The sequence below is a fragment of the Zalophus californianus genome, chromosome 14 (assembly GCF_009762305.2).
Source record: "Zalophus californianus isolate mZalCal1 chromosome 14, mZalCal1.pri.v2, whole genome shotgun sequence".
In the NCBI taxonomy this organism is placed as follows: Eukaryota; Metazoa; Chordata; class Mammalia; order Carnivora; family Otariidae; genus Zalophus; species Zalophus californianus.
In genome coordinates, this window is record NC_045608.1 from 33987808 (window position 1) to 34005030 (window position 17223).

At 39.6% G+C, this 17223-nt stretch overlaps 1 protein-coding gene across 1 annotated transcript in view; it reads right to left on the bottom strand.

Annotated features, from left to right (window-relative positions):
• Window positions 1-309: 309 nt before the first annotated feature.
• Window positions 310-17223, bottom strand: part of NAPG (NSF attachment protein gamma) — a 36711-nt gene continuing 19797 nt past the window's right edge. Inside the window, exons 4-12 of the mRNA XM_027576798.1 lie at window positions 16663-16680; window positions 15976-16006; window positions 12397-12506; window positions 12215-12281; window positions 11862-11932; window positions 6187-6265; window positions 4303-4382; window positions 3629-3758; window positions 310-2568 (exon numbers count right to left, since the gene is read on the bottom strand). Coding sequence (XP_027432599.1) covers window positions 2428-2568; window positions 3629-3758; window positions 4303-4382; window positions 6187-6265; window positions 11862-11932; window positions 12215-12281; window positions 12397-12506; window positions 15976-16006; window positions 16663-16680 — 727 coding nt within the window. The 3' untranslated portion in view covers window positions 310-2427. The remainder of the gene's footprint in view (window positions 2569-3628; window positions 3759-4302; window positions 4383-6186; window positions 6266-11861; window positions 11933-12214; window positions 12282-12396; window positions 12507-15975; window positions 16007-16662; window positions 16681-17223) is intronic.

Below are 17223 nucleotides of genomic sequence, written 5' to 3' on the forward strand. Positions count from 1 at the left end.
GTCCCGGAAGCGATGCACTTCTTTCCCTCATCTCCCTTAATGAAAGAATGATCCTCTTGAAAGATGCATAAAATCTTCCATCTCACCAAGTAGCAGGTAGTACAGTATTATAGTAACTGGGTGATCAGTATCTTAAAAAGCTCGGGTAGTTTAAACTCCTAGAGGTACTTAACTGACTCCCAAAGAACAGAACATACAACTTAAGAGAACAAAATATCATTCTTGTGTAATATAGCTGGAATCACATAAATAATTAAGAATGAGTCCTCAGAAAAAAGGAAATAAGCAAAGCAAAATGAGCAATAGTAATAAATCACACTTATATAGTTTCAGGTTTTATTTTCATAATTATCTTCCCCATAGAAGCAATAATCTACATTTCCATAACAACACATTTAATATTTACTCATCAAAGAACTGGAAAAAATAGGAAGCACAGATTCCATACACAAATACCATATTCTGCATATGCACAAATAAATTCAATATATTAAATATATTTCTAGATTGACTTCACTTACAATATAATAGAACACTGAGCATATTCATGCAGGCTTCCACTTTGGTAAAAGTGATGACACGAGTTCTGGAAAAGTTTTTCCTGTTGTAAACACACGTTTCCCACTTCTGACCACACTCTCAGGATAAAGACTTCTATACATGGAAAAATAAAATGCAGGAAGATGGAACGAGGGTTCTTTCCTGGACACCACACAGAATAACCCTGACATCAAAGAAATATCCCGAAGTCCCGGCTCGTTAGTTCCCAAGTGTGGGCGGGGAGGGGTGGCAGGGTCGGGGGAAGAGGCTGCACTTGAAAGAAATAGAGCCTTTCATGTTGTTAAGGGTCAGCTGCCCTGCTGATACAGAATGCACTGAATCACTCCTCATTTTTAATATGTAACACTTAACTTTTCCAAGGCTGTAATGGGTAATGTAGTCTATAAACAAATGGTCTAAAATACCTTTTAAGTGCTGCCAAATCTGTTTAGACAGATGGTTGCTTAGCTCACATGAGCATGAACACGAGACTCCCGAAGTTTCTGACTGGATATAAAGGGCCCAGCAGCAGTGGCGGGCTCTCGAAGTATTACTATGCCATTCAGTACAAATGTCTAAGTACAGCCTCGCTGAGATTGTTCAAAGTTCGTCTCCACACGATTACTGAAAATGAGCTGCTACTGCAGAACTATGCAAGTAAGTTGAAGAATCAAAGCATTAAATTTGTTGGGTGTTTTAAATCAGATCTTCAATAACAACTTCTACCCTCCCACCGCCCCCAGCCAAGTGCACAGAGGATGCCATCCTGGCTAAGTCCTCTTCTCCCTCAGAAACAGCTGTGGCTAAAACCAGACATCAGGATGGGCCTTGGTGTCTTCAGGGAGCAGCAAAATGTGCACCTGCACTTGGAGAAGGCCGGCTCTGGGAAAAGGCAGATGGGCTGCGTGAACAGGGACCACTCTGGGTGGCATCTGCCTGCAGAATGCACACTGCTGCTAATGGGTGCCTCTCTTCAGTGAATAGATTTGGAGATGGGGCCAAGCCGCATGGGTGAAAAAGGAATGCTTCACAAATAGCTTTCTAGGACTACCTACAAGGACTGACATGTTGGCGGCTCAGTCCTCTCAACAGAAGTACCTCAGAAACAGTTCTCCCCATTCAGCTACACGTCTGCGGTATACACAGCGTCCCCGTGCCATGTTACTGTCCCACCGCAGCTCTAGATGAATCAGAAATTATTTCGGAGGGAACAAAGGCCTATATTCTAGACTGATGGGAATATTACCTCTTTGTTAGAATGCACAATAGTCCTCATTAGAGTTGACTATAGCTTCAAAACTTTCAACTTACACATAAGACTTTAAACATACCTTTTATTGGACTAAAGAATATTGTAAGGCTCCAAAGAGCATCCTGTCCCCGTCTTACCTCTGAAAAGATTTAAAGATTTGATAATTTAAATGTATCTAATATCAATGGGGATAAACTTCCTTTTCAAAACAAAAGTTTAAAATACTACTTTGTTTAACTCAGCAAACTTCACTTTTAGCAGCAATTATTAAATAAAACGCAAAGGAAATTCTCTAACAATAAATCACAAAAGCCCAAGAGAAAAGAATTTCTATGCCTAGTGTCCCTTTTGTTTGGAACATAATTTGTGGCTTGCAAATTTAAAAATCAACTGTATTAAAATGTGACAGTATATTTTTCTGTTAATTCCTGCTGATGTCTTAGAAAGGCTCTTATGGAAAGAGAAAGAAGTGTTTTCACATAGTGGGTACTTAGGGAAATGATGACTAAACATGAGTCTTTATTAGCATTTTCAAAACCACTACTGCAAAGAAGTCTGGATCCCCTTAGACAAGGTCCAAGTCCATGAATGGCATGTCAGGACACTTTTCTTCCTTTCTGTGGCAAAGCAAGGTCCTAGCACAGGCCTCCTGCGTACTCATCTTCGTCTTCCTCCGCTGTGGGGGCCGTGGCGCCTTCAGACTTAGCCTGTGGTGCTGCAGATTTCTTCTTGATTCCCCCTCCTGGAACCACCAAACTCAGGCCTAGCTTAGCATACTGTCAATGACAAAGCATGTTCTCAGAAGCCAGATAACCTGAATCTCAATATACCACGTGTCAAGAGTAGCTATCAATAAGAGACAGATCCTCATTTTCTACCTCAGGAAAACCAATACTACCATTTAGATGGAAAAACAACCAGAACAAAATTCAATACTTCTCTGCCATCAGATGGCTTGTGACTGTGACGTGGCAGGTACACAACTGGTAAAAATATCAGTTACACATCACACTTAGGAATTGGAGATAATCGGGACACACTCAGCTAAGTAATACCTACAGTGCCTACAAAATAAAGATCTGCTGAGTAAACGAAAAGAGTTAAGCTAGTGACAAATTCTTTAAAAATAATCAGACTTACAAAAGCCTATGTAAAACTTTAAAAAAACCCAAAAAAAACAAAAAACAATAGATTCCTTCTACATACATCATTACAAAAAAAACCTGAAGGTCTCAAGCTGATCTGATACCAAATCACATGAACAGGGGCTCAGAAATCTAGTGAAAAGGGAAAGCCAGTAACACTCAGGTTCTGAATACAGCAGTGTGTGAGGCCGTTTTGCACATGCAGACCACTCTATTCTGCGGGACAGGTTGGCAAGACAGGGGCCAGTGGCTTACAGGTGAGTTAATGGAGGCTTACAGAGTTAATTACTAACCTGCATCATACAACCAGCTGTCACAGAAGTGGGCCTCCGACAAGTCTATCCAATTACAAAGGCCACTACCTGATGAGCCCCTTTCAGACAGTGAAGCCTAAAACACACTTAAACTAAGCAACTACAGAGGTCAAGGGGTAGTAGGAGAGGCTAAGAAATGGAGCCCAATTAAAAAATACACATACAGTCAATACCACTGGATGGCTGGAAAAATGGCTGTAAACCCACACTGCTGACATCTCAGCCTTCTAAGCCTATGGTGAAATTCAGTGCCAATGCCACATTCCTTTGTAAGCAGTGGCTGGAGGTAAAAAATAAGAGGGGGAAATCTCACAAGTCCATAGGAGAAAAATCTAGAAGCCTCCACCTATCAAGAAGAAGGACAAAAGGCCACTTACATCATTGTCCATGTACTTGAAAAGCGGCGAGTTGCAGACCTCGGACACTTGGTCTTGGTCTTGCTGGTCATAGCCTTCAAGAAGCTGCTCCAGCGCAGCACAGTCTTCGCTCCCGCTGAACCCTGGGATGCTACAGCAACCACGAGTCACAGGTCTCCACCTGCCCCCGGGGGGTCTGCCTCTGCCCCCACTCCCAACAGATGTTTGCCAATAGCTGCAGACATTTTTGTTAACAAGTGGCTAGCAGCCTGGGATGCTCTAGACATCCCACAATGCACAGGACAGGCCCGAGAGCAAGGAATTAAGCAGCTCAAAATGTCAACAGTGCCCCGATTGGACCACTTATTTTAACTACCTCCAAGAAGAAATGATCTTCTTGTAATGCAATCTGAGAACATTTCTCTACTTTTTTTGGTTCTTTTTTTCTCAGAAGGCAAATGGAACAAAATAATTCCAGTCATTCACTCCCATGAAATCCCCAGGAGAAAAACCCAGGAAAGATCACAACTTGTAAAAATCCTGTTGAAATGGTAGGTAAGTCCTCCTACCACTGTGAAATTTATTAAAAACCAAAACTAGCTTCACGGCCAACAAGAGCTGTCTAAGCAGTGATCTTACACTGGGAAACAGAAATGCTGACACTGCAAGTCAAGACAGGGCTGCCAACACCTTACCTGTAGCTCTCCCTGACACACCGCTCGGCAGCCACGTAGTCATTTCTGTGGAGATGAACTAAGACTTGAGCAATTGTTTTCTAAAACAAAAGAGGGGATTATGATCCAAACTGACATCTATTTATTAGTAAAGTCAATTTCCTGACATCTGGAATTTAATTTTTAGAGTCTAGGCTTGCCTACAGAGATTGATAAATTCTTAGTAACTTCCACGGCACATGCGAGAGAGAATATACTGCGGCAAGCAGTATATCCCAAACTCTACTGTGCACAGAAACCACTCCAGCTCCTATTAAATGAAGACTGTGATTTAACGGGGTCCAAGGCAAGCCTGAGACTCTGCTCCCAGGTGGTCCCAATACTGCCAGTCTGAGGACCACACTGAATAACACAACTTAGAACACAAGCACCACACGTTGTAAAAAAAAAAAAAAAAAAAAGTCTCGTAACTATGTAAGTTTAATCTTGAAAAGGGAAATCTTGAAGCAGGACCCATGACTCCACAATACTTTGGAATTCTTAAAGAAATAACAGGAAAAGGTGAATGAACAAAAACTTTAGATAATAGGAACAATACTATTTATACGCCAACAAAGGCATTAATAAAACCAAAGATGTGACTGATAAGATCTTACTGGCAAACAGCTCTTCAAAAAGTGTTTTTCCATCTTTTTTCTTTATTTTTCAGATGACTTTCATTGATCTGTCCTTAAGTTCACTAATCTTTATCATCTCCATCATCAGATTAAGTTCATCCAGTATTTTACTGCAGACATTTGCTTTTTCAGTTCCAAAATTCTCATTTATTTTTAATTTCTATTTAAAACATAATAAAACAAAAACACAGTTCTCTTGTCCATTCATCTGTTTACCTTTGCACCTCATGGAATAGTTAAGATAGCGGCTTCGAAGTCGTGACCTGGTAATTTCCACATCTGGGTCATCTCTGGGTTGGCACCGGTTGTCTTCTCTTGGGAACTGGTCCTATTTCCTATGTTGAGTGCTTTGGGACTGTATCCTGGACGCTGTGGGTGTTCTGCTGCATAGACTCTCCTATAATTCTCAGGAGAATGTGAAGGTTTTCAGCAGGCAATCCAGCAGTCAGGCTCAGATGCATGGTCTGTCCGCACATGGTGGGCAGTGGCTCTAGTCTTTAGTGCCTCTGCCCCCTGCTGCGGCTCGGCCCCAAGCAAGAGCCCTGCGAGGGCGCTGTGAATCCTGGGCAGCGATCATACCTTACTGCAGCTCTCAAAGCTTATGCTCTGCTGCTCTGGGTCTGTCTGCCACACGCAGAGCTGGAGAGTAACCCCAGGCACCTGCTCACACCCACACTCGGGATTCCTGAGTTTTTCTCCTTGCTCTTAGCTCATTGTCCTAGCTCCTCTGACCAAAGAGACTCAGCCTCTTGGGGTGTTTTATCTGCTGCACCACTCTCACAGCCACTGCTCCATGACTAGGGCTCAACCTCAGAGCAAAGCCAAGGGAGAAACAAGAAGACAATGGGGCTGCTTTTCCCAGTCCCTCCAGTTAGAAACTTCGGATAGATGGGTTCCTTGGGCGTTTTGGGTGCTGCACCATCTGTTCCATGACTGGGGGCTTCTCTCAAGCAAGGCCACAAGAGAAACAGGGAAAGCCACTCCCGCACCAGCTACTTCTCCAAGTGCTCACTCCTCTTGCTCTTATTTTTCAGAGTTCTGAAGTTTTTGTATTTTGTCCAGAAGTTTTAGTTGTAATCAGCAGGAAAGATAGACTATAGTGGGCTTACTCCATCTTGGTCAAAATTATTTTTTAAAATATCCATGGAATGCAGAATTATGTACATAGTTACACCAATATGAAAAATTAACAAATATAAAGCCAAAAATAAGCACTTTCAAAACATACCTTGTAACAAGTTGGATAATTCTCAATCTCCTTATAAATATTTTTTTCTTTCTGAATAGAAAGTGCTGCCTCATCAAACCTAAAGACAAAACAAAGAAATGTCAAATAATGCAGCTCTAAATGATTTAAAGCAGAGATCACTTTTCTATTTGAGATTCTAGCAAGAAGGTATCAGGCATATTTAGCAATTGCTCTACCACAAAGTTTCCATGAGCTCTGCACATCTGGCTTATCTTTTAAACTCTTTGATTTGCCCATTCATGCATCATGCAGACAGACAAAAAGCAGAAGAACTTAAGGATAGGTTACTTCAAACAGAGTAGTTTAAGTCTGGTAAAGATCATCCATTAATGAGTATCTTAACCAATTCAACAAACTGCTCTCTGCAAGCTTTTGTGAAAAGCATTAGAAAAGCCCCAATTTAATCATCCCAGAGTTCTTTCCTTCCACTAAAGCCATCCAGACACCCCCAGAGCACCTCCTGCCTGCTGGAGAATTCCCTCCCCTACTCCGTCCTCACTACCATATTCCCCACTGCTGCCTCAGTGAGCCAAAGACAACGTCCTTCCTGCCAACTCTCACCCATTTTCCTTTTCTTCCATCCCACTCAGGTGGAAGGATGAAGAGGAAAGGCATCGCTAACACTGTTCCCCCAATCCTCCAAAGCCCTCACCTTTCCCCTCCCCCAGCCTCAAGCCCAGCACACCCTAAGCAGCTCCTCACCTCTTCAGATAGGTGCATCGTGCCCCTGTCCCAAGACTCTCTTCCTGGCATCTAACCTGTATCTGAAGGAAGTGTGCAGGCTTCACCCATCTCTCTCACCCCAAAAGCCAAAATGGCAAGCAATCTGCATGTTAGGATGCAGTGGGGGAAAAAGCTGTTTTGTAACCCAAATTAAAATATAAAAATGTTATACTATACTTTTCTGTATGTTAACAATTATGTTTTAAAAAGATCTGTGCACGTGCATACACACACAGTATGGCCTGTTTTAACTCATATGAATTAAACTGAATTTTTGTGGGCCATGCCCTGGTAACTTACTACTTCATACAATAAGGCTCATTGGAGAAATGCATTCTGAATTTCCAAAGATCAACTTGCTAAATTCTGGGAACAAAGCCAGTTTATAAATTGGGCACGGTAGCAGACTTCTAAGATTGTTCCCCAAGATTCTTGCTCCTCATATACACTCCTTGTATAGTCTCCTCTTGAAATGTGGGCACAACCTCTGAATATGATGGAACTCACTCCTGTGAGGATACTAATCAACGGACTTCAAGTGAAGCAGAGAGAATGTGTGGATGGGTCTGACCTAATCAATGAGCACTTAAAAGACCAGAGATTGAAAGTCAAGAGAGATGTGCTCTCACCAACCTTGAAAAAGCAGCAAACTACCATCTTATAAACTGTCCAGGCGGCACAAGCCAAGGAACTACAGGCCACAGCACCTCTAGAGCTGAGAACTGCCCCTTGCCAATAGCTAACAAGAAAACATGGGTGTGCGTCCTACAGCTGCAAGGAAAGGAATCCTGCCAACAACTGGTGAGCCGAGAATGAGATCGCAGTCATACCAGATACCTGAGTCTAGCCTGGTGAGACCCTGAGCACAGGATCCAGCTATACTGCGCCTGGACTTCTAACCTACAGATCTGTGAGGCAGTAAGTGATGTTGTTTTAAGCTGTTGGGTTTGTTTGTGGTTATTTGTCATATAGAAAAGGAAATTAATATGGGGGATTTTATCTATCTGTATCATTTGTAATTATGACCATGAGCTTAGCCCAGACTCTATTTTATAAAAAACATTACACCAGAACATTCGGTGACCATAACATCCACATTGTATCATTCTAGTAGGAATCTTAATGTTTTAAGGTTTTCACATATTTAACTATAAAGGCTGCATTCTTCCCACATGATTTATTTCCTTGGCATAAAAATAGCATTTCCATGTGCTAAAAGCTAGCTAGCAAAACAGCCATCTAAGAGAAATACTGTGTATTTATATGTAATCAAAAAAATCGATCAACTTGGCTAAAGGACCATGAAATTGACATATAAAGCCAACTGTTTTCAACTGTATCCAGGAAATTACTCATAAGTTATTATAATGAAACCCAGAGGTAATTCTTAATACTCCTAACAAAATAAAATGCATTTGGTTTTGCTAAAAAGAGAATAAATTGTTTTTATCTTCCTGTAATTCAAAAATAAAATAAAATGTAAGTCCCACAAAAATTATGTGCATACAACAGGAAATTGTCATAGGACTTCACTCAACCCAGCTTTCAATGGTCATCTCCCTCACCATGACTCAAAACTCCTCCTCTGGCCCCAACTGCCTCCTGAAGTCCAGAACATATTTTTAACTACCTACAAAATTTTTCAACCAATTCATTATATTGCCAACTAAGCTTATCACCCCAATAAACCTTGGCACCAAAATGGACAGGACAAAATTATGCAAGACAGAAACCTAGTGATTATGCTTAACTAGTACCTACTCCACAAACACATACCCAGGCCTCCCTGAGTTTAGAATGTAGTGACTGTCTCACTCAACTGGTAAAAGAGTCTGAGAGCCTCAGAAGTGGGGAGTCAGGTGGGGGTGGGGGGGTGGTTAAATGACAGAGAAGTCAGATTCTCCTCCTTGTTGGGAATCATGACAAAGCTCTGGAAAACTCTGGATTTGGTTCACTGAGTGCCAACCACACAGTGTTGCCAACCAGCTCAGCTGCCACAGAACCTCTCTGGAAGGCACAGGAATGTATGTCTCCCTGCTAAGATCAACCGGAAAGGCCTTTTCCAGGAGGGAACAATGGCACTGGTGTGGGACTGATTTAAGGCCTCACAGATGCAACCTAATTAACTCTGACTCACTTCTGAATTACGGCTCTCCAGAAATGGGGGAAGAGCAGGAGACTAATACAAACATATTACATAGGTTATTTAATTTTGCTATACTAAGATATAAACTATTGTTAACTTAGGATTAAATGTTACTGTAAAAATATACGCATATTATTTTAACGTAACAAACATAAAACTTAAAATTGCATGCTATACCCTATTAGATGTTATTTTTATAAACATACAAAATTATTATTTTCTTTTAAACAAATGGCAGCCCCAATTCAGATTATAACGAGAATATATATTCAAAATATTCAAATATCACATAAATTTTCCCAGCTATCTTTCTACTAATAAAAATCCTCCAGGTTTGGGCGCCTGGGTGGCTCAGATGGTTAAGCATCTGCCTTCGGCTCAGGTCATGATCCCAGGGTCCTGGGATCGAGTCCCGCATCAGGCTCCCTGCTCCTTGGGAGCCGGCTTCTCCCTCTGCCTCTCTCTCTCTCTCATGAATAAATAAATAAAATCTAAAAAAAAAAAAAAAAAAAATCCTCCAGGTTTTTCTCACCCTGCACTACAAAAATTCACGATGGCACTACTGTGACAGCTGACTTTTAATTCTTTCATGCTATCCATACCCAGTGGTACTTTTCAAATACCAAATTCCTTAACATTCCTGAATAAATTTAAATCAATTTTTGTTTCATTATATAACTTAAATTATTTCCATAAAATTTTTGTTTAAAACACTGCATGAAATACTATCAATTTTCCAATGCATTTTTACTAAAAAGAAAGAAAAAAGCAATAAAACAAAGCAAATAAAAGAAGTACCGGTTGCCCTAGATTTATAAATGTCCACCTTTCCAGCATCTCCATACCACTGTCCATGACAGTGAAGAAAACTTGGTATTTGTTCTAGAATAACGGTTCTCATTACACACATCACAACCAACCAGTAACTTCTGCGAATGATAGTGGCTACTACTCAACGGTGGAGCTTTCCAGAGGAACATGCCTATGTAGCTGGAAAACGCTGCAAAGCTGCCCTCCTGGGGAGGTCCTGGCCCGCTCCTCCCCTTTGCTACTCCAGCTACAACCCAGCTTTAGATAATCTCAGTCTGGAAAACAGAAGGAGAGCAGATGCAAAAGCAGAAAGACCCTAGGGAAGCTGAAGCAGAGCCCATGCCTACACAGAGGGGGGGCTTACTCTCTGCCCCTACCTCCAACTTCTGCTTCGTAGGCCTTCAGTGGTTAAGGAGCCTCGGGCCCTAAGAAGGCACTGGGGGCGTGGGGGAGGACTGTTAGGGGACTGGATGAGAAAAGGAGGTGAAAGTGTGCCAGAACGTGCCTGTCTGCCCTAGAATGAGTAGAGCCCAGGGTGCCATTCCCTGTTTCTACAAGTGTGAGGCCCTGCTCAAAGGGTCAGGCTCTAGATACTATCTTATAGTTCAGCTTTTTGGAAACACCTGGGACTATCACCACAAACAGCTCTGGTTCTGTTAAGAAGCCCTTCCAGGGGGCGCCTGGGTGGCCCAGTTAGTTAAACATCTGCCTTCACCTCAGGTCATGATCTGCAGGGTCCTGGGATCGAGCCCCATGTTGGGCTCTCTGCTCAGCAGGGAGCCTGCTTCCCCCTCTCCTCCTCGCTCATTCTCTCTCTCTCTCTCTCTCTCTCAAATAAATAAATAAAATCTATAAAAAAAAAAGAAACACTTTCACGGACTAACGTGAACTTACTATACAACCATTTATAAGTTGAGAATTGCCAGTTAGCGTTCCAGGCGTTTGCATTTCTAGGAAGCCAAGAGAATTAAGAAAAATAAAGGTAATGACCCAAGGCTGATAGGTATAAATTAAATTCTGCCTCATGGCTTAATACAAAAGTCCTAATTTAAAAGCAAAATAAAAATACTATTCCATTTAGACCAACAAAAAAACTGAATCAGTGAAAGAAGGTCTTATGAAGTAGTCCATCTAAATACCAACATGCAAGAGTTATTAATTCTTTTATTTATTCTGATGTTACTTTAAGCCTGTTTGAATTATATTTTAGAATCTGTAGTCTCCATGAAGACATTAAATTCAATCTCAGAAAGGGGTCAATAGATTCTTTAGTCATTTGTTTTTTGGTTCCTTCACAAAATTATCTTGTGTCTTTTCTGTCACTGGGGAACTAGAGGCAAATTTTAATGAAAAGATCTATCTTCAGACTTATAGTTTTCTAAGTGTGTTTACCTTAAATACTACTAAACAACATCTTGGCAAACAGAATCTTATTAATGACAGAAAATGTTTACTAAGTTTAAATTGAGGTAAAGTAAAAAACAAAGGAAAAGCCAATAGGATTCTAGGTTTCTGGGGTCCATCCAGTTATGCCTTAAGTCAAATGTTCAAAGGATGAAAAAACAAATACCAAACACCCTATTTAATGACACATTTGGTGAGAACCTATCAATTTTCATGGGTGAGCACTTAGGGTATCTTGTTATTTATGCAGATATTTCTCCTCCAGAAAAACACATTATAACCTAACCAAATAACGTATCAGGAAAACTGCTCTCATTGAGGCTGCTGAGCCACGTTCTAACCAATAAAAGAGGCATGATACATTTTGGCATCGGTTTAGCAAAACAGCAAATCCTTTGATATTTAATTCAGTATTCCATCTTGTAGACATCACTCTTTCTACTAGGCATCCTGGTATGCCTATGTCTTACACCAAAAAGATTAACAAGCCATTCCCCAAATTACTTCACAGCTCCAAATCTGGACTGGAGGTTTACCTGGATACACAGGAACACAGTTCTGGAAATCTTACCTGCGTCCTCGTACCAACAGTCTGGAGGCTTTTCCTAGTAATTCAACTGCCTGTCGTAACCGTTCCTCATTCTGAAGGAATCAAAGAAAAGAGACTATTGGCTGCTTTAATCTAGGAATCTTTTTTTCCTCCCAATAGTTATTTGATAAACAAGTAACAGCACTTGATCAAGCTGGCAGGGGGGAAATACCAAAGCTGTTAATCCATTTTATTAACTAATAAAAAAATACAGTTCAACTGTGAGCACAGAAAAATTTCAAAAAGCAGTCACAGCATTTCTCTGTTTTCCTACATGCTATGGATCTAAACATTCTAAGTATACTTAAAGGAAAAAAAATCAAATTCAAACTTACTTCAAACACATTAGCTGTCTGTTGATATAACTGTACAGCCTTTTCTGGATCTACATTTTCTATAAGCCTATATTAGACAAGAAAATGGGACATATATGAGAAATAGAAAACTTGTTTTTCAAAGGACTTTATGAAGACAAACAGCCAGTGACCTCTATGCAGACAGCTGTGTCCACACTCACTTGCCGGCTCGCTCCAATGCCATGGCTGCTGTGTCGGGCGTGCCATTTTCTAGGTACATCATGCTGGCTTTCTCAATCAGCTGAACGGCCTCAGGGAGTTTCTGCATCTCCTTCAGGCAAAGGGATACAGCACAGATCAGTAAATGCATCAACTTAAATGCAGAATTAACAATCTGAAAATCATTTTATTCCTAATTCATGAAGGTAGATGATTCAAAATGTTATACAACAAATATTTAAGACAAATGCCTTCACATGGTTATTCTTCCCCATCAAGCTTCTTTTAACTAAACTAAAAAGGTATCAGTGAATTTCTACAAAGAGTTCATCACCACTTTAGAGTTTCAGAAAAACTTTACAAATGGTAGAACCCAAAACACTTGCTCTTGACTGTTTTCTAAGATTTATAAATTTTTTGAGCATTTACTGAGTCCCTACTACAAATGAAGCTTATGCCAAAGGCTGCAAACTGGCAGCTCAAGGGCTATACCTCATTTCCAATTGCATCTTGCTTCAGTAGTTTTAAATCAGATCCTTTTACAAAGGTTCTGTTCTATGGCTTCCTACTTTTATAAAAGATCACAAGCTGTGGCATCAGCAGGCTCGGGTTCCCACATGGCAAAAATGGGTTGGGACTGTCAGCAGCTGTCCCTGGAGGCATGGTGCCTCCTGGCAGTGGCCACATTTCTCCCCACTCCTGACTGCCCTCCACACCTGGGCACGCCAGTCACTCCCCACGCCCTGAGCTCATCTGAGTCTGGAGACCTCTTCCAAGACGAGTGCCACCAACACATGAACTCTGTGTGTTACTATGAAATCATAGGTCTCAGCATCCTGTGGTCCTTGTATCTATTATCACCAAATCAAAACTCTTCTTAAAAAAGGAACAAAAGTCATTTAAAAGCTAGACATAAAGTTTACAGACATTTTCTACTTAGGGTTGCCATAGTAGATCTTCAAGTAGGCTCCATATTGACAGCTCCAGGGTTGTTTTCAAGTCTGACTATTCAGTCCCTCACTGAATTGACAAATCCTTTAGGATAACAAACTTGCTGGTCTCATTCTTAGTAACTTCCACATAAAACTTTATTATTTAGCTATGGAGTAAAAAAGGATGGGCTGCCTTCTTAAAAGTTACACTATTTTATATTCTTCCCCATGGTCTTGTAGCATGCCAAAATCATCAAGAAGAAAATAAAAATATGCCTATTTTAGTGGTTTGTGTGCCTTAGTCACCTTACTGCTTCTGTGGAGCAAACAGGATACAAAATCTTTTTTTTTTTTTTTTTTAAGATTTTATGTATTTGAGAGCAAGCGAGAGAGAGTGAGAAAGAGAGAGCGCGTGCGCGCGGGGCAGAGGGAGAGGGAGAAGCAGACTCCCTGCCGAGCAGGAAGCCAGATGCTGGACTCAACCCCAGGACACTGGGATCATGACCTGAGCTGAAGGTAGACACCTGACAGACTGAGCCACCCAGGCGCCCCCAGATTATGAAATCTAACAGCTGTAAAATGACAGAGCCAGAGGTTGCTCCAACAAGCAGTGTCTTCCACTCTGCTTCCTTCTACATACTATCACTTCCTAAAGCCTTGTTGGGGGATGAATATGAAGGTCTGTATGACAATCTGATGGAAATTTGAACCCACAGAATTAACACTGGGCCACATAGCTCAGGACCCCTAATGCCATTGAAGACTGTCTAAAGGCATTTAATTTAAATACGAGAGCATGCCAGAAAGCATTTTCTCTTGTCCTGTCCCCTATCCACTAGGTTTATTTTTCCTTCATTCAAAGTAGTACCTTCAAATCCTCAAATTAAATAGATACTAGGAATGGAAATTGTGTCTAAATAATATCTTTTGATGAAGACTCAAGTCTTAGCACAGCTGTTAGAATATAAACTGAAGCTGTGAGGATTATATATTATAGTGTTCTAGCATTTTTGTACTTTAAAAGGAATGTATCCTAATAATAGGCACAAAGTACACCAAGATGACAAGAGCCATCTGGGAGCTTCCTAGTTCTCAGGGGGAACTGGGACAACAGAAGGTCAGGGCGGATAACCTGGCTCCTTTGGCTATAAAAAAAATTCTATTTGCTAAGAAATTGCTGCTGATAACCTGACCTGCATCACCTAATATCAATCTGGTTGCACATTTGTTTTATCCAGAAAAGCTTTATTCCAACGGCTATGTAACAGTTTCTTATAAGGAAGCATAATTTATTTAAATATTTTATTATTAAAAATTTAGATAATTGCTATTTTTGTTAAGCAATATGCAATAAACATTTTTACACATAAATCTTTGCTATCTATTTCTTTACAAGAGAGTCACAAAATTGGAATTCCTGGCTATGAAAATTCTTAAAGCTGTTGATATACATTATGAAAGTAATTTTTTAAATGACAGTAGAAAATCTGCATTAAAAAGCTAAATGTAAAGTGTAGGATAACTGTGTGTAGAGCATTTTCTCAATTTGTGTATGTATATAAGTGAACATGTATGTGCATAGAAAAATAACTAGGAGAAAAAAACCTAAATACATTACTAACATTTTTTTGGTCTTTCCAGTTTCTACATGTTCTACAATGAGCATATACTCACTTAAAAAAATCAGCAAGATTATAAAAGTCACAAATTTTAAAAAAACATAAGTTTTACTAAAGTGTGAGTTCTTAGGGGTGCCTGGGTGGCTCAGTTGTTAAGTGTCTACCTTCAGCTCAGGTCATGATCTCAGGGTCCTGGGATCGAACCCCGCATCAGGCTCCCTGCTCGGCGGGCAGCCTGCTTCTCCCTCTCCCACTCCCCCGGCTTGTGTTCCCTCTCTCGCTGTCTCTCTCTGTCAAATAGATAAATAAAATCTTTAAAAAAAATAAAAATAAAAATAAAAATAAAGTGTGAGTTCTTAAAACAAAGCTTTATAATAATTCAAACAGCTTTTACTACATTAGGGAACATAAAAATGGAAAGGAAATGTTCAATTTCAATTGCTACTTGGCATACTTTGAGAGTGAATGTCAAAAAGTGTCATAAAGTACATGTTTTTTTCTTACCACAACAGGATATTAATTCCCAACCTGCTTTTAAGAGGCAGAAATATGAAAAGTGGCTCAGCCACATGAGCCAATGTATTCCATTCAATAAGAATCAGAATTAAATAGCAATAGCTTAGGTCTAAGGTTCTCTTCAATGCCAACTTTTAAAAAACAGCAAAAATCTCTTCTTTCTATAACCCAAGGGTAGTAAAAAATACATATATTTGTAAATTTTTACTACATTAAAATGTCCTGAAGTTCTCAGAAGTAGGGAAATCTCTCACACAGCTTTTTGTCTAGCAACACTCTCCTGGTTACAGAGCTTAGAAACTTGTTAATACAGTCTTAAATTTCACCTTTAAAACTCCCTTCTTAAGACACATACAATGTACCCTCGGGTCCAATTAGCATTACTTTGGATAAGAAATCTTAGCACCTCTTGCCTTACAGCTAGGAGACTTTTCAACCTCCATACAAATTTACTTTAACACCCTGTAGTTAGTAATTCATTTTACCTACAGAACAGTTGTGGCACATTACTGACCTTCAGCATCATGCCAGCTTGCTCATAAGCTCTGCAAAGAGAATACAATTTCTCAGATGAGACGTTAATGAAATAAGGGGGTGGAGAAACTTTCTACCACAGATATGAGAAGTTATGTCAATTAAAACTGGCTCAGGCACTACATATTGCTTTAGGCTTTTAATAACACATTTTTTTCCTTTTTATTTTTGTGGGCAATAATGCCTTGGAAACAACAGACATCTGAGCTAAAGGTATTTTATTTTGCAGATGCAAAATTAAGTAAAACTCAAAAATGTTAAAGGACTTTCTATGTGACAAACCTAACAAGTTTTGAAACAAGTAAATACTCTCCACAAAAGCAGGAGAAAGACCATTTCTCTCCACAAGTACTATGAATTATCAAAGAAAGAGGGAAAAAAAAAAAGATTCTAACTTACTTGTTCTTTCATATAAGTTATGGAAGAAAATTGTCCTAAAAATATTTGGTAAATTGAATATAAACACTGTATAACTTAGTTAGGAGTGACTTAGTTTCTAAGGGTCAGGTAAAGACTGAAACAAATGGAAATGATGATTTTATTTAAATCAATACAAAATAATTCACTATTTATGGATTTGTAACTTAGGAAAAATTTACTGACCTATGGAAAAACAACATTTAAAACAATCTCCAAATACATGAGAATATGGAAAATATTTACTTACTTGGCAGCATGAAAAAGACTGAATGGATGTAACAAAGTCAAAATTAAGGAAAAAAACCGAATCAAGTTTCCAAAGATCTACTATTTAAAAAACAATGTCAACTGCCCTAGTTTGTTCCAAAAGACAAATTTTACAAACAGATGAAGCAATCATTTTACGCCTGTTGCTGTCTCTCACAACTACATAATTCACAAAAACACTGACAAAACACTACATAGATTTTTAAGCTATTTCCATTGCCTGTTAATCTGAAAAATGTCACTGCAATACAAAGTTATTTACAACCATAATTTGAAAATGAGATAAAACTGACATTTTTTACTTAGTAAGTTTTAAAATACCTCAGGAAAATTTATTGTTTTAAACTACTTAAAAATCTTTTTTCAAATACCTAAGAAAGACTATATTTTAAAAATATTTACTGAGCAGTTTATACATTTCTAATACCCGAGCCGACTGCTTCATTCTTCAGCACCTGTGCATTTCCCTCACTTCATCCCAAGGAAAATCAGCATCAAGCAAATGCAGAAACAACAGAAATAAACTCTCAAATATAGCTCT